The sequence below is a fragment of the Macrobrachium nipponense genome, chromosome 13 (genome assembly GCF_015104395.2).
Source record: "Macrobrachium nipponense isolate FS-2020 chromosome 13, ASM1510439v2, whole genome shotgun sequence".
In the NCBI taxonomy this organism is placed as follows: domain Eukaryota; kingdom Metazoa; phylum Arthropoda; class Malacostraca; order Decapoda; family Palaemonidae; genus Macrobrachium; species Macrobrachium nipponense.
The window spans coordinates 82,462,140-82,486,367 of record NC_087206.1 but is presented as its reverse complement, the minus strand read 5'-3'; the positions used below and the strand labels follow the sequence as shown (position 1 = coordinate 82,486,367).

General features: G+C 36.2%; 1 protein-coding gene across 1 annotated transcript in view; it reads right to left on the bottom strand.

Annotated features, from left to right (window-relative positions):
• The window catches only part of LOC135225148 (uncharacterized), a 314,297-nt gene that overhangs the window by 145,479 nt on the left and 144,590 nt on the right, over positions 1–24,228 (bottom strand). Inside the window, exon 5 of the mRNA XM_064264376.1 lies at positions 3,703–3,762. Within this exon, the coding sequence (XP_064120446.1) occupies positions 3,703–3,762 (60 nt within the window). The remainder of the gene's footprint in view (positions 1–3,702; positions 3,763–24,228) is intronic.

The following is a 24,228-nucleotide window of genomic DNA, read 5'->3' as shown; positions in this document are numbered from 1 at the left end:
TGCAGCAGTTTACCGATAGACCTATGCTTTCTTCTTAATCACCTCAGCCTATGGGACCCAGAGAATACCGTAAATTTTTTCTTGTAAAATTCATTGCTGATAAAATGCTGAAAGATGATTATCACCATCATAGCATTGGTAGTGACGCTTGCTGGTGATAATGACAATGATGAATATTTAGTGGGAATTCATACGTAGTTTTAAGCAGAGGACAAGGAAACTATGAAATTCCTCCTAGTGAAGAAGCACAGAATTGCGTAGGTGCCTTATGTGATTTCATGAAACCTTAGTGAACTTACGTAGGCATATAGGTATCTATGAAATAAATTGTGAAAAATGCCAAAGACAAGGGACGGTTAAACCGTTTAAGCAATCTAGCTCAAGATCATTACAATATCCATTAATAAAATCGCATAAAATCGAAAGTGAAAATATGAATAACAAGCAGGATTTAGACAAACATGATAAAACGTAAGTCTATGGGAATAGCTGCAGCTTAATCAAATAGCGAAATTAGGCTTATGTGTGTCGTTGTAAGCATGAACGCGTATTATGATAATGCAAAAGAAAAAAAAATATGGAAATGGTCGTAATGTTATGGCGTAATTAAGGGTGCAAAAGCGAAATCTTGGTATTTTTCAAGATGTTTTTTTTTTTTTTTTTTATCGTGTGAATATTTTAGTAGCCAGCGTAAAGCGATAACTGCCATTCTGCAATCATTTGCTTTCATACGAAGAAAGTCCGATAAAAGAAGCAAGCGTTCTGCAAAGATTAGACGCATTTGTAGCAAAGGCTTGTTGAAAAGGTGGCAGGAAAAGTCACCATTTTGGCTACAGGAAAAAGTCACAGGAAAAAGATGACATTAATTCATGGTGGCCGGAAATAAAGTCTCAAGAAAAAATTCACAGTGTTTCTTGGGGTCGTTATCTTTAAGATATTTAGTCCTTTTTTTTTATGTTTTTTCACGGTAATCCCTAACGGGCTTGTACTAAACACACCGCTAAGGTAGATACATGGATACATACCGGGTTAAAATTTACCCTTGGGGTTCATTATGTGAGAAAGATTAATGGTACTTTTTTTCCGTGCCTTTTTTTCTTGTGACATATTGATTGACACCAATTTGCTGATTCGTTTTCAGTGACCCCATAAGTACGATAGCCTTCTTCTTTCAGTCACTCATCATGAAATTCATATCATGGAAGAATTTTTTTTATCTTTTATCAGAGAAAATATACAATATTTTACCATTTTAACAGAATTACATTCAGAATTTTATCCGATGAGAGTATTATTGTCTCTCTTGTAACAATACATAACCAGCTTAGATTATACACATCTATTTTGTTTATATTTTATATATTACATACTTGAATTTACTATGTATATACATACATATACCCATGTCAAGGAAGAATTAGTACATTCCCGAGAACTTGGTTGACTTTCGAAGGGAAAAAGTGGTTTGCAAAACAATCATAATGCGAAAATATCGTCGGATGTGAGAGAGGTACAATTGAACGAGGAGTAATTCTATTCAGAATGAGAGAGAGAGAGAGAGAGAGAAGAAAGAGAGAGAGAGACTGACGTCACCAATAATGGAATGGTGCTCTCTTGACCAGTGACTGGGCACCGGGCACCGATTGCATCAGTTCTGTGCCTCACCCATAATTCTCTGTACCCACCACCCCCGACCCTCCCCACTTCCCCCTCCCCCTACTAGTTCCTTATCATTCTCACCCTCCCCCTCCTCCCCTTCCCCCTTACCTCACCCCTGCCCCCTTTCCCCCATTTCTTAACCCCTTACCCCAGGAGCTCCCTATCCGAATCCCCTCCCCTCACCCGTACCCCTCTCGCCCTTCCTTGCACCAGCACCCCAACCCTTTCCCTCCCTCTCCTACGGACTCCGTTTTCTCCCTGCACCTAGACCCTGTTCCCCTCCCCTCCCCCTCCCTTCTCCCCCCCCCATCCCCCCCCCCCCCCGTACTTTCGACACTTCTGCTGCTGCTGCTGCTGTTCGTCTCTTTATATCTTTCGATCATATATATTCTAGGTCAGCAAACGCTTCACCCCTCCTCCTCCCCCTACCTCCCCCTCCCCTACCCCTCCCCCTCCCGGAAGCAGTCCAGTGAGCACGGGACTTTTAAAATCCACTTTCACGGATCGGCGTTTTACTTCTTCGTTATCGACGAGAGAGAGAGAGAGAGAGAGCGAAGAATGAAGTTGCGTCTTCTAAGACGTCGTCGGGACGTCTAGACCTCGTCGGCCAAGCCTCTCATGCATTCCAGAAACAGGTGCAACCGTCATTACTGTGCTTTCGGCACGAGGAAGGTTGAAGGCAATATGGCTCGGCCTAGATCTTGCCACTCTCTCTCTCTCTCTGTTTGTTTGCTTGCTTGCTTGGGTGTGTGTGTTCTTGTGTTGATTACTGTTGATGAAACGTTATCTCTCTCTCTCTCTCTCTCTCTCTCTCTCTCTCTCTCTCTCTCTCTCTTGATTCCTAACAATAACTTTATTACTATTTGTATATTTGTATCATTGATACAATGTTCAAATGAGAAAGAGAGAGAGAGAGAGAGAGAGAGAGAGAGAGAGAGAGAGAGAGAGAGATTTGGCTATGAAATAAAAGGCAAAACCAATAATTAGAACCAAATATATAACTATAATTATAGCAATGAGCAATAAATGAAAAGTATTGAAAAGGACAGGGCGCTACCAATTAACCCGCACAGGTCATGTGTGGGTCAATTGGTAGCGCCCTGGTCTGCCATTTGAGAGGCCGACCGGGGTTCGACCCCGATGTGAGTCAGAAATTCATTTCAGTGAAATGGGTGTTCATATTATGTTCATAAGTTCAACCATATCTGAACAATTTAATTTTTTTATGCTGTTTAAAAGATAAAAGCCTTTGCGTTAACAAAATATCTCTAAGATGAGCTTCAATAATGAAAAATAAAAGTTAGTGATAAGAGTTAAATTCTTAGAAATATCTACACCGAAGCTTCTACATAATTCGCATACACAGTTACACTTAGATTGTCACTCTTTTCCGTATTATAGACAAGCTACTGTAATTTTGTTATTATTTTTATTAGTATTATTATTATTAAGAAGTTGAACCCTATTCACATGGAACAAGCCCATCACAAGGGCCATGAACTTGAAATTCAAGCTTCCGCAGAATACGGTGTTTATTTTGAAAATAAGTTACAGAAAGTAATGCGATGTGCAGTTTAGCGCCTCAGTGGCGTGATCGGTATGGCCTTGGCTCGCCACCTCGGTGGCTGCAAGTTCGATTCTCGGGCATTCCATTAAGGTGTGAGAGATGTGCATTTCTGGTGATAGAAATTCACTCTCGACGTGGTACGGAAGTCACGTAAAGCCGTTGGTCCCGTTGCTGAATAGCCACTGGTTCCATGCAACGTAAAAAGACCATACAAACAAACAAACAAACAAACAAGAATAAAAAAAAAGAGATCAGTTATACGAGAAGGAAAAATACCAGTGATTAAATTGATCAATAAATACATAAAAATACGAATAAATTATCAAAATACGAGGGTAATTATTGTTATAGGTTAGTAATGCATTGCAACTTCGCTTGAATTTCTGAAGACGTTTCAAAAATAAAAAAAAAAAAAAAAACAACTCTGGAACTAAAAAGTTCAACAAATGAAATTTAACCTATTATTTCGTACTTACCATCCGAAGAACGAAGAGAAAGGGCAGACAGACTAATAGATTTTCCCCGTGGTTGGTGAGCTGCAAAAAAAAAAAAAAATGATCTTGAGTTATTATACTGGTGTGTTTTATTATAAGCTGAAGGATTTAGAATGAAGTCTGGACAATATTGCACAAATAATACAGTACTACACTTGGGAAGTATTATATTATTCGGTGGTATTATTCGGATCATGAAATCAAGCGTAATAAAAATATAGATATATATACTGAAGAAATCTTATATGGATAAGTACAGAAAAACATTAACATTGAAATGCATTGATTATTTGTAAAAGGTACACGCTAAATGTTTTCTTCAATTCAGGTAAATTTGAGTCAACGTTGATAAAATTCTCCACGTAATACTATTAAAACTATAAATAATTGTATATTTTCTCTAATAAAGAAAAATTCTGACCCTTCCTTCCATCATACTTTCCTCACCTTTCAAACCTCCTCTACTCTCAATTTCCCTTTCATCGCTGAATGGCCCCATAGATCCCAGCGCTTGGCCAGCGGCCTAAATTCTGTATTCTATATTGGCCAAGACCCTGGTCTCGGTTGAGTTACGTCATACACACTAAACTACATCCTCGCATGCCCAGTTCAGTGAATAATTTTTTTAATCTTTCATCATAAAAATAACATCTGTATATACAATATTATATACAATCAGTCAATAGTGCTAACATTTGGCATTTAAGTACTATAATTACGTACAAAATCATCACAACAAATGCTACCGCAAGGTATTCAGAAAGTAGCGATTTATTATGCACAAAACACAAAAGTCGTTGACGTCGTAATATTCCCAAATTGAAGCGTTTCATGTGCGAATATGGTGAACACTAGTGCAGGCAAAATTCTTGTTTTAATTTGATTTCATTTACGAATTTTAGGCTTCTAAGCCAAGCACTTGGTGGGCAATTTCGGCCAATCAGCACTTGAGTCAATGATTAGAGAGAGGTTTTTTTTTTTATCTTTTATTAGAAAAATATTACATTCATTACACAATAAGTAGGACGTTACAAAATATTACAAATTACTATGGCTTAGAATGGAATTAAAGGTAAAAATCAATGTATTTTTTCCTAAATAGATTTGCAATTTTTTCTTTATATAAATTTCTTAATAACCACCTGTCATAAGATAGTTTTGTTTTCACAAAGATACACGTTTCATCTATTGAGTATTTGTTTTTCTTACTAATCCAAACTAGGGAGTTAAAGTGGTTGGACAGAAGATAGAGCGATGCAGTAAATAATCAAAAGGTTTATACTCATTATTTTGAAGATTTTGAAATCATTACCATAAATTATAATATGAAGAGGTGAGAAACGATTTCAGAAAGAGTAATTATAACGCTGTTCAGAGCCGGGATGCTTTAGAAGGAAGAGCCCGTGCTAGCACAATAGCAACAAAAACATTATGTTGTTAAAAAGAAAGAGAGAGAGAGAGGAAAACACAATATTGTGTTTACAACAAAGACAATTAAGGTCGTAAAAAAATTCAAGTATGTAGTATGCTAATGAACATTTACAGGTATAAAAGCACATGTAAATATGGTAATTCTATTATGATAACGAAGATGACATTCTAGAAAGCACACATTTATAATAATGAGCGATAATGATTATTCTGAATTCTACAATGAATAATAATAATGATTTTAAAATTCTACGGGGCAATTGTTCAGATTTGAATCATGATAATTTTATAATGATAACGACGATAATGAGAGTATACAAAGCGCACATTTATAATAATAAATAATATTGATCGCTCTAAATTCTACGATGAGAGCAATGATGACGAAAATCAGGGTAGAAATCAGTGATAATGAAAACATTGGGAAATGTCGATATAGAGTATAATGAAAGAAAAATCCCCCGTTTATAATCATGAGTGATAATGATAATTCTAAATCCTACAATGATACCAATGAAGACGAAAGTCTGGCCAATAATGACAATGATAATGAAAACGCTGAGAGATGTCAATGCAGAGAAACCTACCTAATTGAGAGGATCCAGACAGGAAGTGAATTGGCTCTCTCTCTCTCTCTCTCTCTCTCTCTCTCTCTCTCTCTCTCTCTCTTTCACTTTCAACTGTCGGACTGGCGTCGTCTCGACTATATAAAAGTTGTCCGTCAACCTCGTGTTTTGTTATCTTTCTACTCTCTCTCTCTCTCTGAATCTCAACCTGTCTTTCTCTAACTTTCTTTCCCTCTTCTTCTCTCTATCTCTTTCTCTCTCGGTCTCTCTCTATCTCTATCTCTCTCTGTCTCTCTCTCTATCTCTTTCCCTCTCTCCTCTAACAACCCCCACGCCTCTCTCTCTCTCTCTCTCTGTCATTCTCTCTCTCTCTATCCTTGTAATTTTATCTCTCTCGCTCTCTCTCTCTCTCTCTCTGAATCTCAAACTATCTTTCTCTAACTTTCTTTCCCTCTTCTTCTCTCTATCTCTTTCTCTCTCTGTCTCTCTCTATCTCTTTATCTCTCTCTCTCTCTCTCTCTCTCTCTGAATCTCAAACCGTCTTTCTCTAATTTTCTTTCCCTCTTCTCTCTATCTCTTTCTCTCTCTATATATATATATCTATTTATCTCTCTCCTCTAACAACCCCCACGCCTCTCTCTCTCTCTCTCTCTGAATCTCAAACTGTCTTTCTCTAACTTTCTTTCCCTCTCCTTCTCTCCATCTCTTTCTCTCTCTCCTCAAACAAACACTCCCCACCCCCCCCCCCCAACTCTCTCTCTCTCTCTCAAACAAAACCTCCATCCCCCACTCTCTCTCGCTCTCCAAACAACTCCCCCACCCCCCCCCCCCCCTCTCTCTCTCTCTCTCTCCTAAACAAACACTCCCCATCCCCCACTCTCTCTCTCTCTCTCTCTCTCTCTCTCTCTCTCTCTCTCTCTCTCTCTCATGTCTGTGACTCTCCTGTCCGGTGCGTCTACTCTCTTTTCTGTCTGGCGAAGCGGATTCCAGAGCCAGTTCGTTCGTGCGTTCGTTCGCTTTTCCCCAAAGAATGTTTGCCTATTTTTTTTTTTTCTGAAAGTCGTCTTTTTTTGGAAATTTATTTTTTAAGTTATCTTTTTTCAAAGTCTTCTATTCTTTTTTTTTTTAAGTTATATTTCTTTTAGGTTTTTTTTTTTAAAGTCGTCTTTTTTTTATTTTGATTTTCACTTTTTAAGTTATCTTTTTTTAGAGTCGTCTATTTTTTTACAGTTATCTTTCTTGTTTTTTTTAAGTCGACTTTTTTTGGAAATTCAATCTTCAATTTATTTTTTTTTAATCGTCTATTCTTGTTTTTAAGTTATCTTTCTTTTAGTTATTCTTGAAAGTCGTCTTTTTTTGGAAATTCAATTTTTAAGTTGTCTTTGTTTAAAGTCGCCTATCCTTTTTCTTAAGTTCTTTTTCTTTAATTTTTTTTCCTTTTTGAAAGTCGTCTTTTTTTTAGAAATTCATTTCTTACGTTTATCATTTCTGAAAGTCGTCTTTTCTTGGAAATTAATTTTTTAGGTTTTTTTTTTTAAGTCGTCTATTCTATTTTAAGTTTTAGTTTTTTGTTTTTGAAGACGAGGTTTTTTTTATTCAGTTGTTACTTTAATTCATCTGTTTTTTTTTTTACCCCTCGGGTTTTTTTTTTTAAATTCATCTGTATTTTTTTTTTACAGTCATCTGTTTTTTAAGGTCATTTATTTAAAAGTAATATTTTTTTAAAGTAATCTTTTTTAGGTCATTTGTTTTTAAAGTAATTTTATTCTTTATATCTATTTTTTAAGTCATTTGTTGAAGTCTTCTGTTACTTTTTAAGTCTTTGGTTAAAAAAGAGAGAAAAAAACTCAGTCACATTCTTGTTGTAATTACTTTTAGTATTCATCGTTATAATTACCTTTATTGCTCGTTATTGTAATTACTTTTATATTAAATTACTATTATCACTTTTATTCGTGTTATTCGTTATTGTAATTAATTTCCTTCATCATTATAAATAACTTTTATTATTCACTCCTATAATTACTTTTATTACATATTATAATTATTATCATTTTTATTATTTATGATTATAATAAATTATATCAATCATGATCATTATTACTTTTATTATATATTATTACAATTATTTTTACCATTCTTTATCATAATTATTTTCATTATCCAACATCAAAATCACTTTTATAACTTAACGCCCAATGAGTGATTAAACTGATATTATTATTATTATTATTATTATTAAAAAATACTCATAGTGGCAAGAGTCTTGAAATGGAGAAACTAGTCCACAGTTAAATATGGGTACATAACTGTATTTTAAGATTATTATTATTATTATTATTATTATTATTATTATTATTATTATTATTATTATTATTATTTTGGTAGAAGACCCTCTTTTAGGCCAATGCTGTTAAAAACGATGGCAGAATTAAGCGAGTTGATTTTATATATTGTTTTTTTCTATTTTCCTTACAATTCGCTTCTCAGGCTCAGCGATGTTTCTGAGTAGTTAACTGGCCAATATTCATATTGGGAAATTTCAAAAAATTGTAAATGCTGAAGGTAATATTTTATTAGAACAGGATATCAGATCCAGGTCAAACAGGGGTCGTCGTCAGTGCCGGTATTATTCCGTAGGCGTAGTTCAGTTCGGGCTGGGGTCGTCTTTGGTTTTAAGGGCTGGTATTGGTGCTGGTATAGCTGGTATCAAGTGACGTTTCGACCTTCTCGCAGGTCATCTTCGGACGAGTCGGTTGAAGAGACTGTAGCAAGACGGAATTCCTGACGTTCATCCCCACGCACACTACCGTGCCGCTCGCACGAGAGAATACCTGAGACCTTCGAGGCAAGATCCTCGACTTCGCCCAAGACCGGCCTGACCAATGAGAATGCAAAACTCTTCGGTCCGAGCGCTATAAATACCGCCCCGCAAACTTTCTTGCTACAGTCTCTTCAACCGACTCGTCCGAAGATGACCTGCGAGAAGGTCGAAACGTCACGTGATACCAGCTATACCAGCACCAATACCAGCCCTTAAAACCAAAGACGACCCCGGCCCGAACTGTACTACGCCTACGGAATAATACCGGCACTGACGACGACCCCTGCTTGACCTGGACCTGATATCCTGTTCTAATAAAAGATTACCTTCAGCATTTACAATTTTTTGAAAATTCCCAATATGAATATTGGCCAGTTACTCAGAAACATCGCTGAGCCTGAGAAGCGAATTGTAAGGAAAATAGAAAAAACAATATATAAAATCAACTCGCTTAATTCTGCCATCCTTTTTAACAGTATTATTATTATTATTATTATTATTATTATTATTATTATTATTATTATTAAACATGATAGTAAAGTATCGCCTTCAGAATTCATCTGATCAAACTGACCACTGCAAGTCAAAAAAATAAAATAAAATTCTGTAAAATCAACTTTCCTTTTGCATTGGAAATCGATAAGGAACACGTACTAAACGAAGATGCTCGTATCATACGAGTTGCAAAATGTTGAAAGTAAACCGAGTCACCCATATATATGAATATGTGTGTGTGTGTGTGTGTGTGTGTATGTGTATGTGTTCTTACACACGCCAACTTTAAAGAATAGCCAGGCCAAATTACTCTGACAACCATTATCAGATGGTAAGAAGAAAAATTACCATTGTAAAACTATGTCGACCCTATGAAATAACTGTAGATCTACATAAATGTATTTTTCTCATAAAAGATAAAAAAAAAAAAAAGACAACCATATCTCACAACACACGAAACCCAGAGATCGGGAAACATTTTTCGTAACTGGTGAAATACCCACACAGATAAAGGGACAGGAGAGAGAGAGAGAAGAGAGAGAGAGAGAGAGAGAGAGAGAGAGAGAGAGAGAGAGTAGGTGATTATGCCGAAAGGTTTTCCCAACATTTGTAAGCTGATTCGGCGACATAAACTCACATCCGTTCGCGCTCACCGACGGCGCCAGTGATCCGATTGGGGAGGAAATTGGTCAGGGGAGGTACGGACAGACAGACAGACAGACGTAGTACACAGGCGCCGTTAAATGCACACACGTGTACGTGCGTACACATCTTATTAAACATATATGCCTTTGTATTATATATATTACGATATATATTATATATATATAGGATATATATATATATATATATATATAGGATTATCTATATATATATATATATCATTATATAATATACTATATGCATATATAAAAATACAAAAACTTCACGAGGCGTCTTTCTCTCTCTCTCGATCATACAAAAAACAAACACCAGTGATAGATATACTCGCAACAGTGCTATTTGCTAAAACGTGAAGTAATACTGCTATTTTCGAAACTGAAAGGTCATAGTTGAGGAAAGTAGTACTTTTAATATCTATTTGTAGTTTATCTGTAGTTTAAACCATCATGTCAATATTTTAAAACATCATGTTGATAGTTTAAAATATCATGTCAGTAATTTAAAACATCATGTTAATGTTTTGAAATATCATGTTAATGGATTAAAACTTCATGTCAATAGTTGAAAACATCTTTTTGTGGTTTAATACATATGTTAATAGTTTAAAACATCAGGTTAATAGTTCAACACATGTCAAGGGTTCAAAATATATCAATATTGAAAATATAATGTTAATATTTCAAAACATCATGTTAGTAGCTCCACGTCTGGTAACTTGAATTCCAAGACAAAACCTTTATGATATATATATATATATATATATATATATATATATATATATATATATATATATATACATATATAGTATATACACCATCACACAGCACACACACACACACACACACACACATATATATATATATATATATATATATATATATATATATATATATATATATATATATATATCTTTTTTTAACCTTTCTTACTGACCTTGCTAAACACTCAAGATCTTTAAAATACATTCTCAGTAATCTGTAAATATTGTATGTATGTTTAATTTTGTAATGTTTTGTAACATCCTACCTATTATGTAATGAATGTGATATTTTTCTAATAAAAAATAAAAATAATATATTCTATGGTGAAGCAGAATTATAAGGAATATAATTCTTGAGTATTACTTAAGAATTTGGAGTCAATTTTCCAAGTGATGCCGTGTTTTCTTGTGACATAAAGCTTCGTGTACAAGGTAGTAGTACTATGAGGATACTTTATTTTAACTTTTCTTGAGTTACTTTGACTTTTCAAATAACGAACCTGGCGATGATATCCTCTCTCGCCTACGCGATTATGTTAGCAAATTACTTTCAACGAATCTAGCTATGTCATTTATCATCTACGTGGCTCTCTGAATGAATCACTTTGAATTCTAATTTGATCCTTTTAAGAAGCCTCATGGTGGATTTTTATTATTATTTATTTAAATCAATGAAGATTATTTACAAACATCGCAATTTTCATTTACACAATAATTTTTTACAGTTGTATTTGTTATATACATACTAATTCGAGTTTAACTTGAGTTTAAAGGACTTCTTTCATAAATCCATCTGTTACAACTGATTTTAGTTTGTCACCATAAATGAATTTTAGGAAAATTCTAATTTGACCACTATGTAAAAATATGTATATATATGGATGTATAAATTTACAATAAAAAAAAATTTGACCATTTGGTGAAGCCTCACGATGGAGTTGTAGCACCTCAGTGGCGTGGTCGGTTTGGTGTTTGCATCTCACCTCGGTGGTCGCGGGTTCGATTCTCGGCCATTCCATTGAGGAGTGAGAGATGTGTATTTCTGGTGATAGAAGTTCACTCTCGACGTGGTTCGGAAGTCACGTAAAGCCGTTGGTCCCGTTGCTGAATAACCACTGGTTCCATGCAACGTAAAAACACCATACAAACAAACAAACAAACGATGGAGTTGTACGAGCGGAACTTTTCAGTTAGCGAAAAAGCTAGACTCAACTTTCCATATTCTATTGAGGACTATACTCAATTCCAATCCGCTGGATATAGAATACTGGTTTAATTGCGTATTTGGTTATGGAAACGGATCTACAGCTGTATCGGAGTAAATAGACTCTCTCTCTCTCTCTCTCTCTCTCTCTACCTTTGAATAGATGTTGCTATTTAAAAATGAAATGAATAGATGATGGTGTCCAGTTTCTCTTTAAAGGGAAAAGGATGGGAATGATAATTTCAGAGCTGATTTTCACACACACACACCTGAGTGCAGAGGGGAGGGGCATAATGTTGGAGAGAGAGAGAGAGAGAGAGAGAGATGTAATAGGGAACAACCTTTTTATCTGAAACACTTACAGCTCTTGCGCAGGCAGAGAGGGACCGGCGAGGTTTGCATTTGAGAGAGAGAGAGAGAGAGAGAGAGAGAGAGAGAGAGAGAGAGAGAGTTACAAGGATTAGGATGCCTCAAAGACACTAGTCCAGCCGAGGAGACATCATGTGCTCACTTATCTCAAGGAGCAGGTTTTACAATTCATTCACAGTGTTCTAATAATTTTGTCTAGCTCTCTTTTAAACTCTTCCACACCGTTGCTGTTTATAACCTCTGGTGGTAGTTTATTCCATGTGTCACATATCTTGTATGTAAACACATCCCACAATGGGATGTGTTGTATCTCTTCAGTTCTAGTCTCCAGCCATTATTTCTTGTCTAGTTTTCGTTTAATGTGAATACTTCTAGTTTTATTATGCCTTCCAGTATTTTGAATGTTTATATTAGTTGTCCTCGAAATCGTCGTGTTTTTAAGTTATACATGTTCAGGCTCTCTAGTCGTGTTTGGAAACTTATTTGCCTTAAACATGCCACTGTATTTGGGTCTGCTGCATTTATACTTAGTTTGGTGTCATCTGCAAATTTGGCTATCCTGCTAGTTAATCCTACATCAATGTCATTAATATAAATAAAAAAAACAAGAGCGGGCCAAGGACAAAACCCTGAGGAACTCCGCTGATTCTTCACCATTCATTACGACTCTGTTTTCTATTGGTGAGCCAGTCTTAGATCCAGTCCGCTATTTCTCCTAGAATTTCTAAAGCTCTAACTTTTGTCATTAGTTTCATGTGTGGAACTTTGTCAAAGGTCTGATAGAAATCTAAGTAGAGTATATCTATTGCTCTACTACTGTCGTAAATACCAAACATGTTAAACATGAAAAAACTTCCAGAGATTTGATAGGCAGGATCTGTTTTGTCTGAAGCCGTGTTGACTATTTAACAACAGGTTGTTTCTATCAATGTGATCCACAATTTAATCTGCAATTATGGACTCAAAAATCTTACAATAGACTGACATTACACAGATTGGCTTACAGTTTCCTGGCTCACCTCTTGGACTTTTTTTTTTTTTTTTTTGTAAACTGGGGGCACATTACCTCGTTTCCCTCCTTTTGGTGCCTTTCGTTGTTCTGCAGTTTTTTTGTAGAGTTGATATAAGTGAGGAACTATCTCCGCTTCTTTTCATTCTTTAATTTCTCTTCGCTGAATTCTATTTGGGTTGGGAGATTTTCCTATTTTGTTGATCACGTCCTCTTCTGTAAATATTATTTTGTCAACCGATTCTGCGCCTTCACATTTTAGCTGTTTTGGGGATTGAGGTAGTCTTCAATTGTGAAAAAACTTATTCAATAATTCTGCTTTTTCCAAGTCTGAGTTTACAAGTTTCCTCTATTGTCCCTCAAGGGACTTATGCTATTCATTGGGTCGCTTTTGCCTAGATTTGCATCAACTGAAAGGTCAGAAACTAGGTTATCTTCTGTTGATGGGACTATGTCTCGTATGTTGTTCCCTCTAGTATAGGTTTGTCAATCCACTGGTGGAGGAACTCATTTCTGACCAATTCTAACAGTCCCTCTAAGTTTGATGTGGAGGTCATAGTGTCCCAATGTACTGCTGCATTGAAATCTCCCATTATTATGCAAAGTTTGTTGCGTATTTCTTGTCCTAGTAATAGTACACACAGCTCCTCGTCGGAGAGAGAGAGAGAGAGAGAGAGAGAGAGAGAGAGAGAGAGAGAGAGAGACTAGACGAGACACAGCTGATGGCGACAGCAGGTGTGCTAAGCAGCCGTGTACGCACCGGCCACCTAGCCAGCCACTAGCCAGGTAATTAGTCCAGCCCTCTACCTTATTTGGTTAAAAAAAATAAAAACTAATAATAATAATGATGAATAAATAAAAAAAAACTACGTCTGCCTATTTAGAATATTTATTCATTTTCACTGGAAAGAGACGAAACGTGTATTTGGGAATATCGATATTGATATTTTTATTTTTTTCCTATTTTATATGTTATTTTTATTTCTATTTGAATGACGAGTTATATGCACGTGTTACATATTTGTTAATATTTATACGTCGTGTATTTGCCTATTCAGATTCAAACATATGATATTGTAAGTGATCAATGCTTAAATAGAGATGGTGTTTATAGCATAAACATATGAAAACCACACACGCACGCATACACACACACACACACACTCACACATGTATAGATATATATTCAAATACATACATATCATACATACATACATATATATATATATATATATATATATATATAATTTACTCTATAAATAAACAAACGACAGCAGCGTATGAATAATGCTTGGCACTGCAGCCTGGGTTCAAGATGTCTGTAATATCTGTTTGGCATTTAAAAGTCATCTGTCCATTTGTGCTGACGCCATTCGATAATTGACCGACTTGACGTCACGAAACGGCTGTTAAAAGATCTCTCTCTCTCTCTCTCTCTCTCTCCTCTCTCTCTCTCTCTCTCTCTCTCTGCTTGCTCTCCTAGAGGAGATACGGCGAGAAGCGACACAAATAGCTAGCCAAGCACGGCGGTTGAAAAATGCACAGGAATGTTAACGTGACATTTGGAAATGCAGGGGGTTACCATAGAGGCAGTTTGGAAATGACAGTGAAATAGTACAGAAACAATTTGAATAGTCCGTATGTGTTTGGAAATACAGTGAAATAGTATTGAGGCAGTTTGGAAATACAGTGAAATAGTATTGAAGCAGTTTAGAGTTACAGTGAAATAGTATTGAGGTAGTATGGAAATACAGTGAAATAGTATTGAGGCAGTTTGCAAATACAGTGAAGTATTATTGGAGAAATTTAAAAATACAGTGAAATAGTACTGAGATAGTTTGGAAATACAGTGAAAAAGTATTGAGGCAGTTTGGAAACAGTGAAATAGTATGGAGACATTTCACAATACTGACAATTTTAATTTAAAGAGAAATATCACAGTATTTTTGCTGTAACTAAATATTACAAGTTTAGGTCATTTCTTTATCATGTCTTTAGCATACAACATGTAGTAAACACACGTCGGAAACTTATCCCATACATGTCGCCAACAAGTTGATAACAAATCGCCGACAGCGAGTGATGAACCAACCTTGGGCAAATGCTAGATAATCGCACGTAACGTAGTTCTGAACCAACAACAAGTCGTAGACTTATATCCAATCTGTTTGCGACACGCTCCAGTGTATAGAGTAAACGCACCCCAAAAAGGAGCATACTGGAAGGAACATATTGTACGTAACGGTTCCTTCAATGGAGTGTTGCTGTTTTCATTTTCTTCTTCTTTTTGTCGGACGGACAAATTTTCTGAGCACATATTTATGGCCGGTGACAAAGCGAATTCCAACGAGTTGACGCACCGCCTTCTCCAATCGCCAACCAATTTCGCGCTTTCTTTTCCTCTTTCACACGGCAATTGAGACTTTCAGAGCCGCCGTTGGAACTTTCAGAGTCTTCGTGAAGATTGACTTTCATCGATTGATTGATTGAATGATAAGGCTGTTATCATGAAGAATGAGAATGAATGATTGTTTTCTTTACAATTAAAGTCGTTTTTTTTTTTTGCATATTTGAAACAAATTACTCAAATGACGTAGGTCTTATTAAGGAATATCTCTCTCTCTCTCTCTCTCTCTCTCTCTCTCTCTCTCTCTCTCAGCCAAAGTTCAAGTACACCTACGAATCATGCGTAATGAATGGACTTTACATGATAAGATAACATTTGGAAGGCGATTTTGGCAGCCGAATTTGACAGCCGAATTGGGAAGCCGATCTTGAGAGCCGAGTTTGAACGCCGGGTTTGGAAGCAGATTTTGGAAGCCGAATTTCGAAGGTGCGTTTGGAAGCTCAGTTTGAGAGTCTATAGTTGGAAGATAAATTTGAAAGCTGCTTTTGGAAGCCGGGTTTGGAAATCTAGTTTGGAAGCCAAATTTTAACGCTGATTTTGGCAGCCGAGTTTGGAAGCCGATTTGGAAATCTAGTTTCGAAGCCAAATTTTAACGCTACTTTTGGAAGCCGAGTTTGGAAATCTAGTTTGAAAACCAAATTTGGAAACCGATTTTGCAAGTCGGATTTGAAAGCCGACTCTGGAAGCCGAGTTTAGAGGCTGAGCATTTTAGCTCTTTTGCATCGGTGGATCCAACGGTCGCCATTCTCGCCTGAATGTGGATGCCACACTTGGGTGTTATTCAAGAGCCCGTGCTGGCAATTGGACTATTTAATATAAATCGTCGTCAACATCATCATCAACGTATCCCTTACGTGCACTAAGAATGAAAGAGTAAGCAATGTATCAAATGAACGAAGAAGAAATTGGTACAAATAGATTCGGAACTTCAGCTTGATTGATTGATTTGTCAGTTCTCACTGGCGTCGCAAGGACGAGGTTATTGACGCCGCGGAAGTTCAAAAGTTCAAGCATTACTACTCTATAGCATTTCTCCTTGTATTTTGATATTTTACTTTATATTTTTATCGGTTTACTTATTAAGTTGTTAAGTTATTATTATTTTTTTAATAGCTGATCTCTGCTTTCTGTATTATTATTACCTTCTCTTACGCCTTTTAATAATAATAATAATAATAATAATAATAATAATAATAATAATAATAATAATAATAATAATAATAAAAGTTATCATCTTTATCCCCGAGATTTTGACGTCATCTCTAGACCTAGATATGTATTCTAGATCACCTTTTGTCTCTAGAACTTGGAATTTTCACGTCATCTCTAGACCTAGATATGCTTTCTAGATCCTGTTAAGTCTCTAGAACTAGGAATTCAGGTCATCCTGTGAAAAAAAGAAAGACCAATTAAAAGCGGGCCAAGGAATCCGAATGAGAGTCGTTCGAGGAATATCGGAGCGAAATAATTACGAGACGAGATGCTGATTGACGAAGAATGGTATCCATCAGTGAGGATGTGTACAAACTATGGATGGTAATCTTAAATTGCTCAGGGCTACGAAAACTTCAGTTGTAAATGTAAATAATGTTGAGTGGATTGCTGCTAAGGCAGTGACGATATAAAGAAATGTATGGAATATTATCACGAATATTTTCTTTCTTAAGTAATTTCACATACCACACACACACACATAATAAACCTACATTAATATGTATATATTAACTATGTAGAATATGTTAACTTTTTAGTCACAGTTACCGTGATTCATATTACATGGATTAAATCACAAAAAATTTCCTTTAATATCCAATTCGCTCCACCTCGGAATTAATATATTTTCATATATATGTTAACCGAATTGGAATTTTTCAGTTGATAATAATTTCGGCCTCTTGTGCATTCGAACCAGCGAATTGGATATTAAAGGACATTTGTACTATATATATATATATATATATATATATATATATATATATATATATATATATATATATATATATATATATATCGTTTAGTATAGAATTTCCTACTTCCCTACACCTTGGGAATAACACATATACCCGTATACCCAAGGGTATACTACAACGATAACCAAGTAGACTTTGACCACTGGGCGCGTGAAAGTGACAAAAAAAATGTGACAAAAATTCATACTTATATATAGAAATTAGAAATTAAGAGAAGAAATTCATGGTCTGTCATTGGTCGGCCTACACACCCCTCCCCTCCCCCCCCCCCTCCCTATCCACACTCCCCGGTCCCCAAATTCCCAATAATGACAGACACCCCACCCACCATCCACCACTATCTTCCTTCCCAGGAGGCTACCACCTCCCACTTCCTCCTCCCCCTCCTCTCTCCCTTCTCCCCTTCCTCCTCCTCCTCCTGATCCCCGCCCCCTTCCCCCCACCTTCCTATGAGGCCTCCTACCTACTTCCTGCTCTCGAGACGACCGGCGCCTGAGGGCAAAGACAGCGGTGGTACTAGTGCAGCAGTTTCCGGCGCCGCGCCGCGCGAGAGTTTATGAATGAACGTGAAATTCACATTCACAGCGTCGGCAGAAGCCTCCTGTCGCCGCCGCCGCCGCTGTGTACGAAATTCCAATCGTCCGATTCCTTCCTCTCCGACTGCGTGCGAAGAAGACGTAGCCCAAGTCAGTAGTCCTTATGAAGCTCAAATCAATCATGATTGGGAAGGAATCGAACAAGAGGCTGCATGAGAACTATGTAGACTGACATCGGCTTCGTCTTCTTCGTACGCAGACGGGTGAGGGAATCGAACGAGAGGCTTCACAAGGACTACTGACTGACTCGGGCTTCGTACTAGACGCCTTGTGAAGCCTGTCGTTCGATTCCTTCTCCGTCTGCGTACGAAGAAGACGAAGCCCAAGTCAGTAGACCAAGAATAGTCCTAAGTAAACCTGATAAAGAATCCTAAACGTTAAAATCTTTACTGAAAAGCAGAGAACGAAGATTCCTTTCATAAGAAGGACACCGAATAGGACTTTAAGCCGTAGGATCTTGAACTCCTTTTTTGAAGGATCCCAGGACCTGCAGCAGCAGCAGAACGGACGAGTGTGGAGGGAGGACGTAACCGGAAGTACACTCGGGGAACACGCGGACGAGGAAGAATGTCTCGGCTGAGAAAGTTGAGGCATTTCTACTTGTAAAGCAATTCATTCATCGGCGGAGGGTGGAACTCACGCACACACGAACGCACGCACACGTACGTACATACACGCGCGCACACACACACATACTTAGACACGCTGGTTATAGGTAAAGCGTTTGGGATTGAGAGATATATAATTAATATATATATATATAATATAATATATATATATATATATAAAGAGAGGAGAGAAGAAGAGAGGGAGAGAGAGAGAGAGATGCATACATATACAGTGCTTACACACACACACACACACACACACACACACACACACACACACACATATATATATATATATATATATATATATATATAATATATATAATATCTATATATATATATGCATACACATATATACCATGTGTAGATACTGTATAAATATACACATTTAAAACAATCAAAATGAATCAACGGAAAGTGAAAAGGCGTTTGAAGACTTATTTAAGAAGAGAGAAAGTGAGGAGATGAGAATTTTGTCACTTTGAGATCTCACAAAGATATATTTACTCTCGGAATTCTCACTCTCTCATTCTCACGCGGATTCTCAGACACGAAGGGGGGGGGGGCGTAGATTAAGTAACCCCCTCTATACCCCTCCCCTCCCCTAACATGTACCCCCCCCCCCCCCCAACCCCCCCCCCCAACTCCCTGTCAGTAGACGGATGCTCTTGCTTCCCTGAGAATGGCTCTCTCTCTCTCTCTCTCCTCTCTCTCTCTCTCTCTCTCTCTTTACCTCTCTCCTCCTTATGCCAAGCAAGGTTACTAAGGCGATTTAAACCCCCCGCCCCCCACAAAGATCTAAAGAGAATTTTATTGGTAAATCTCTCGATTTCTCTCTCTTATAATGTTAGATGACGCAATAAAAGTCTCTCTCTCTCTCTCTCTCTCTCTCTCTCTCTCTCTCTCTCTCATTCTCTGTGGTGCCAGATTACTGAGGCAAAAATCTTTCTAGTGAGGTCATTTTACAAAATCAATTTTCTCTCTCTCTCTCTCTCTCCTTTTTCCTACGGGTAAAAGAAAAAGATTATATTCCTAAAATAAAATTTAAATTTGTATTAACAGAAAGCAACAGAAAACGGGGTCATATTCCTAAAATAAAATTCCTATTAACAGAGAGCAACAAAAAACGAGGTCATATTCCTAAAATAAAATTCCTATTAACGGAGACCAACAAAAAACGGGGTCATATTCTTAAAATAAAATTTGTATTATCAGAAAGCAACAGAAAACGAGGTCACTGGCTGATCTTAACTTTCATTCATACGTTCAGATGGATTTAGGAGAAAATGGACAATTACCTACGTATATATGTATATTTATGTTCAAAAATGCGCCTTTTCTTATAAAGTCACTAGAAAGATGAACACGAGGTTATGGTCCCTTAAAATACATTTGTGCATGAAATAGTTGCTTCCTTTTCGGTCATTCACTTGAATAATGTAAAAATTACTTTATTCTTTGACTATATTGACGATTCATTCATTCATTCCCATGAATGATGTATACTCTACATCCTCTCGCCGTGTTAATGATAAATTCATTCATTTAAATGAATGATGTACACAAAGTAATTCATCCCATCACTATATAAATGATTGATTCATTTATTCATCGACATGAATAATGTAGAATGTACTTCATCCTATCACTATATTAATGATTCATTCATTCATTCATTGAATGATGTAGAATGCACTTCATACCATCACTATATCATTTAATCATTCATTTATTCAAATGAATAATGTAGAATGTGCTTTATCCTATCACTATATTAATGATTCATTCATTCGTTGAATAATGTAGAATGTACCTCATCCTATATTAATGATTCATTCATTCATTTATTCATTGAATAATGTAGAATGTACTTCATCCCATATTAATGATTCATTTATTCATTGAATAATGTAGAATGTACTTCATACTATCACTATATTAATGAGTCACTCATTCATTCATTGAATGATGTAGAATGCACTTCATCCTATCACTATATTAATGATTCAATCATTCATTCATTCACTGAATAATGTAGAATGCACTTCACCCTATATCAATGATTCATTCATTCATACATTCATTGAATAATGTAGAATGTACTTCATCCTATCGCTATATTAATGATTCATTCATTCATTCATTGAGTAATGTAGAATGTACTTGATCATATATTAAGGATTCATTCATTCATTCATTGAGTAATGTAGAATGTACTTGATCATATATTAAGGATTCATTCATTCATTGAATAATGTAGAATGAACTTCATCCTATCACTGTATTGATGATTCACTCATTCATTCATTGAATAATGTAGAATGGACTTCTTCCTATCACTGTATTAATGATTCACTCATTCATTCATTGAATAATGTAGAATGGACTTCATCCTATCACTGTATTCATGATTCACTCATTCATTCATTGAATAATGTAGAATGGACTTCATCCTATCACTGTATCAATGATTCACTCATTCATCCATTGAATAATGTAGAATGCACTTCATTCTTACGCTATCATTACAGCAGTCACTTGGAAATGTTTTGATTCCCCGCCTGTCGATATGAATACAAAAAACGAACCTTTAATTACCAATGAAGTGCAATTACCTCTTGAACGGAGGACCGGCCGCCCAGCCACACCCAAATTCCTCTTCCTTCGATAAAGCATACGAAGAAGCAAACAAAATGCAGAGAGAGAGAGAGAGAGAGAGAGAATTTTTACTTCCATAATATGGAGAATTTTTTTGTATTGTAGCGTCACGATGAAAGAGAGAGAGAGAGAGAGAGAGAGAGAGAGAGAGAGAGAGAGAGAGAGAGAATTACTTTGATAAAATTTCCTAATAAGAGATAGGTTCCATTTCTGTACAGATAAAGAGAGAGAGAGAGAGAGAGAGAGAGAGAGAGAGAGACCCGAATATGATCCGGGGACACTGTACCCACGGGGAATGGGGGCGGGGAATGGGAACTCAGGATGGCGTTCCCATCAGGATACTTGCGGCAATAAATGTCTAAATATGGGGCACTTATGCGGTAAAATGATCAAGGAGGAGTTCCTTTGAAGGACACAGGAGGAGGAGGAGGAGGAGGAATAAATGGAGGATGAGGAGGAGGAATAGGTGGAGAAGGAATAGGTGGAGGAGGAGGAATAGGTGAAGAAGGAATAGGTGGAGGAGGAGGAGGAGGAGGAATAAATGGAGGATGAGGAGGAGAAGGAATAAGTGGAGGAGGAGGAGGAGGATGAGAAGAAGGAATAGGTGGAGGTTGATGAGGAGGAGGAACTGGATGAGGCATAAGAGGAGGAGGATGAGGAGGAATTAAGAGGAGGTGGTGGATGACCAATAAGAGGAGGAGGAGGAGGAGGTGGATGAGGCATAAGAGGAGGAGGATGAAGAATAAGAGGAGGAGTAGAAGGATGAATTAGATGAGGAGGTGGATGAGGCATAAGAGGAGGAGGATGAAGAATAAGAGGAGTAGAAGGAGGAATTAGAGGAGGAGGTGGATGAGGCATAAGAGGAGGAGGAGGAGGAGGAGGAATAAGAAGAGGAGTAGGTGGATGAGGAATAAGAGGAGGAGGAGGTGGATGAGGAATAAGAGGAGGAGGAGGAGGAGGAAGTGTGAGTCAGCCGTGGAATAAGGCCTCCTTCATTCGCGAGGATATTTGGGAGTTCTTCCGGCCGTACAGAAAGTCTTTTGTCGGCTGAAAATGCTTTTGTCTGTTTAGTCTGGCTGAAGGAGATGAGGGCATCTTCTAATTCGTGTGATTTATGGCTGATTTTCACGGTTGGGGAGGGAAAGGATTTTTTACTTGTTTTGTTTTTCTTTTTTCTGTGTGTAGCTCTCGTTTTGTATGGGAGGATCTATATGTATATATGTGTCATATATATATATATATATATATATATATATATATATATATATATATATATATATATATAATATATATATATATGTATATGTATAGTATAATATATATATATATATATATATGTATAAAATATAAATATATATATAAATAATATATAACTGTATATATATGTATCATCATATATAATATATATATAATATATATATAGATATAATATATATATATGTTATGTATGTATTATAATATAATAACTATAAATAATATATAATGTATAAAATATAATATATATCTAAATAATATATAACTGCTGTTGATATGTATATCATTATATATATATATATATATATATATATATATATATATATAGTATAATATATATATACATACGAACATAAAATGATACATACATACATACATGCTTTCATGTACTATTCAACACAGACATTTATACTCATACTGAGAGAGAGAGAGATAGAGAGAGAGAGAGAGAGAGAGGACGTAGAAGTGGCACCACCGCAGGGTTGAATGAATGAACTTACAGGTGGGGTTCTGGATCTATGGGGGGAGGGGGGGAGGAGTAGGGGGACTGGGGGGAGAGGGGTAGAATAGGAGGGGTGGAGGAAGGTCAACGTCCTCTGTGATATAACACAAACCCCTCCCTCTCTCTCTCTCTCTTCTCTCTCTCTCTTCTCTCTCTCTTCTCTCTCTCTCCCTCCTCTCTTCCCCTCACCCTTTTGCTTCCCATCACATCCCATCCATTCAATTCCCTTCTCCCATATCACCCCTCACACAATTTCTCTCTCTCTCTCTCTCTCTCTCTCTCTCTCTCTCTCTCTACTCTCTCTCTCTCTCACATTTTTTTCTACAATTTTCATACTCAGCTACTTCATCTATTCTAGTAATTTACACCTTTTGACATTTTACTCTCTCTCTCTCTCTCTCTCTCTCTCTCTCTCTTTCTCAAGACGTTATAAGAATTAATCGCAAAATTTTCGTTGCAATTTTATTTTTCATTATTTAATTTTTTTTTCAGGACAATTCATGATGATATAAAAATTTACAATAAACTTTTTTTTTTTTTTTATTATTTCATCATTTCTGGGGGGGGGGGGTGCCAGAGTTTGTGGGTGGAGGGTTTTGAGAATTTTCAGTATGATGTAGAAAAATAAAAGAATTTATTTATTTTTTTGTATTATTTGGTAGGAAAATTCAGGATATTATATATTTATATTAAATGGAAATGTCTTTTTATTAAATACAGAAATGAATAATAGCAATCTGAGCAACGCTGAGCAACGGCTAAAGATTAAGTTAACCAGGAAATATTGCTGAAAAATATTTAATTAACATTAAATAGTGATGATAAATTTTGGAAAATATGTGAAAAGATTAAAATAGAAACTGCAACTCATTTATTATTCCATATGATTTAGTTTCACCAAAAATTACCGCAAATTTTCTTTTAGTTTTAATAAAAAATAATAATAATAATAATAATAATAATAATAATAATAATAATAATAATAATAATAATAATAATATCAACTAAACATTTCGAATTATTGTATCGAAAACGCTTTTTAAATTAATACCAATAATAAGATGATAAGTCAGTAAGCAATAGCCACTTATAGAGAGAGAGAGAGAGAGAGAGAGAGAGAGAGAGAGAGAGAGAGAGAGAGAGGCATACTGATGATGATGATGATGATGATGATATCAGGAGGACTGGCCTA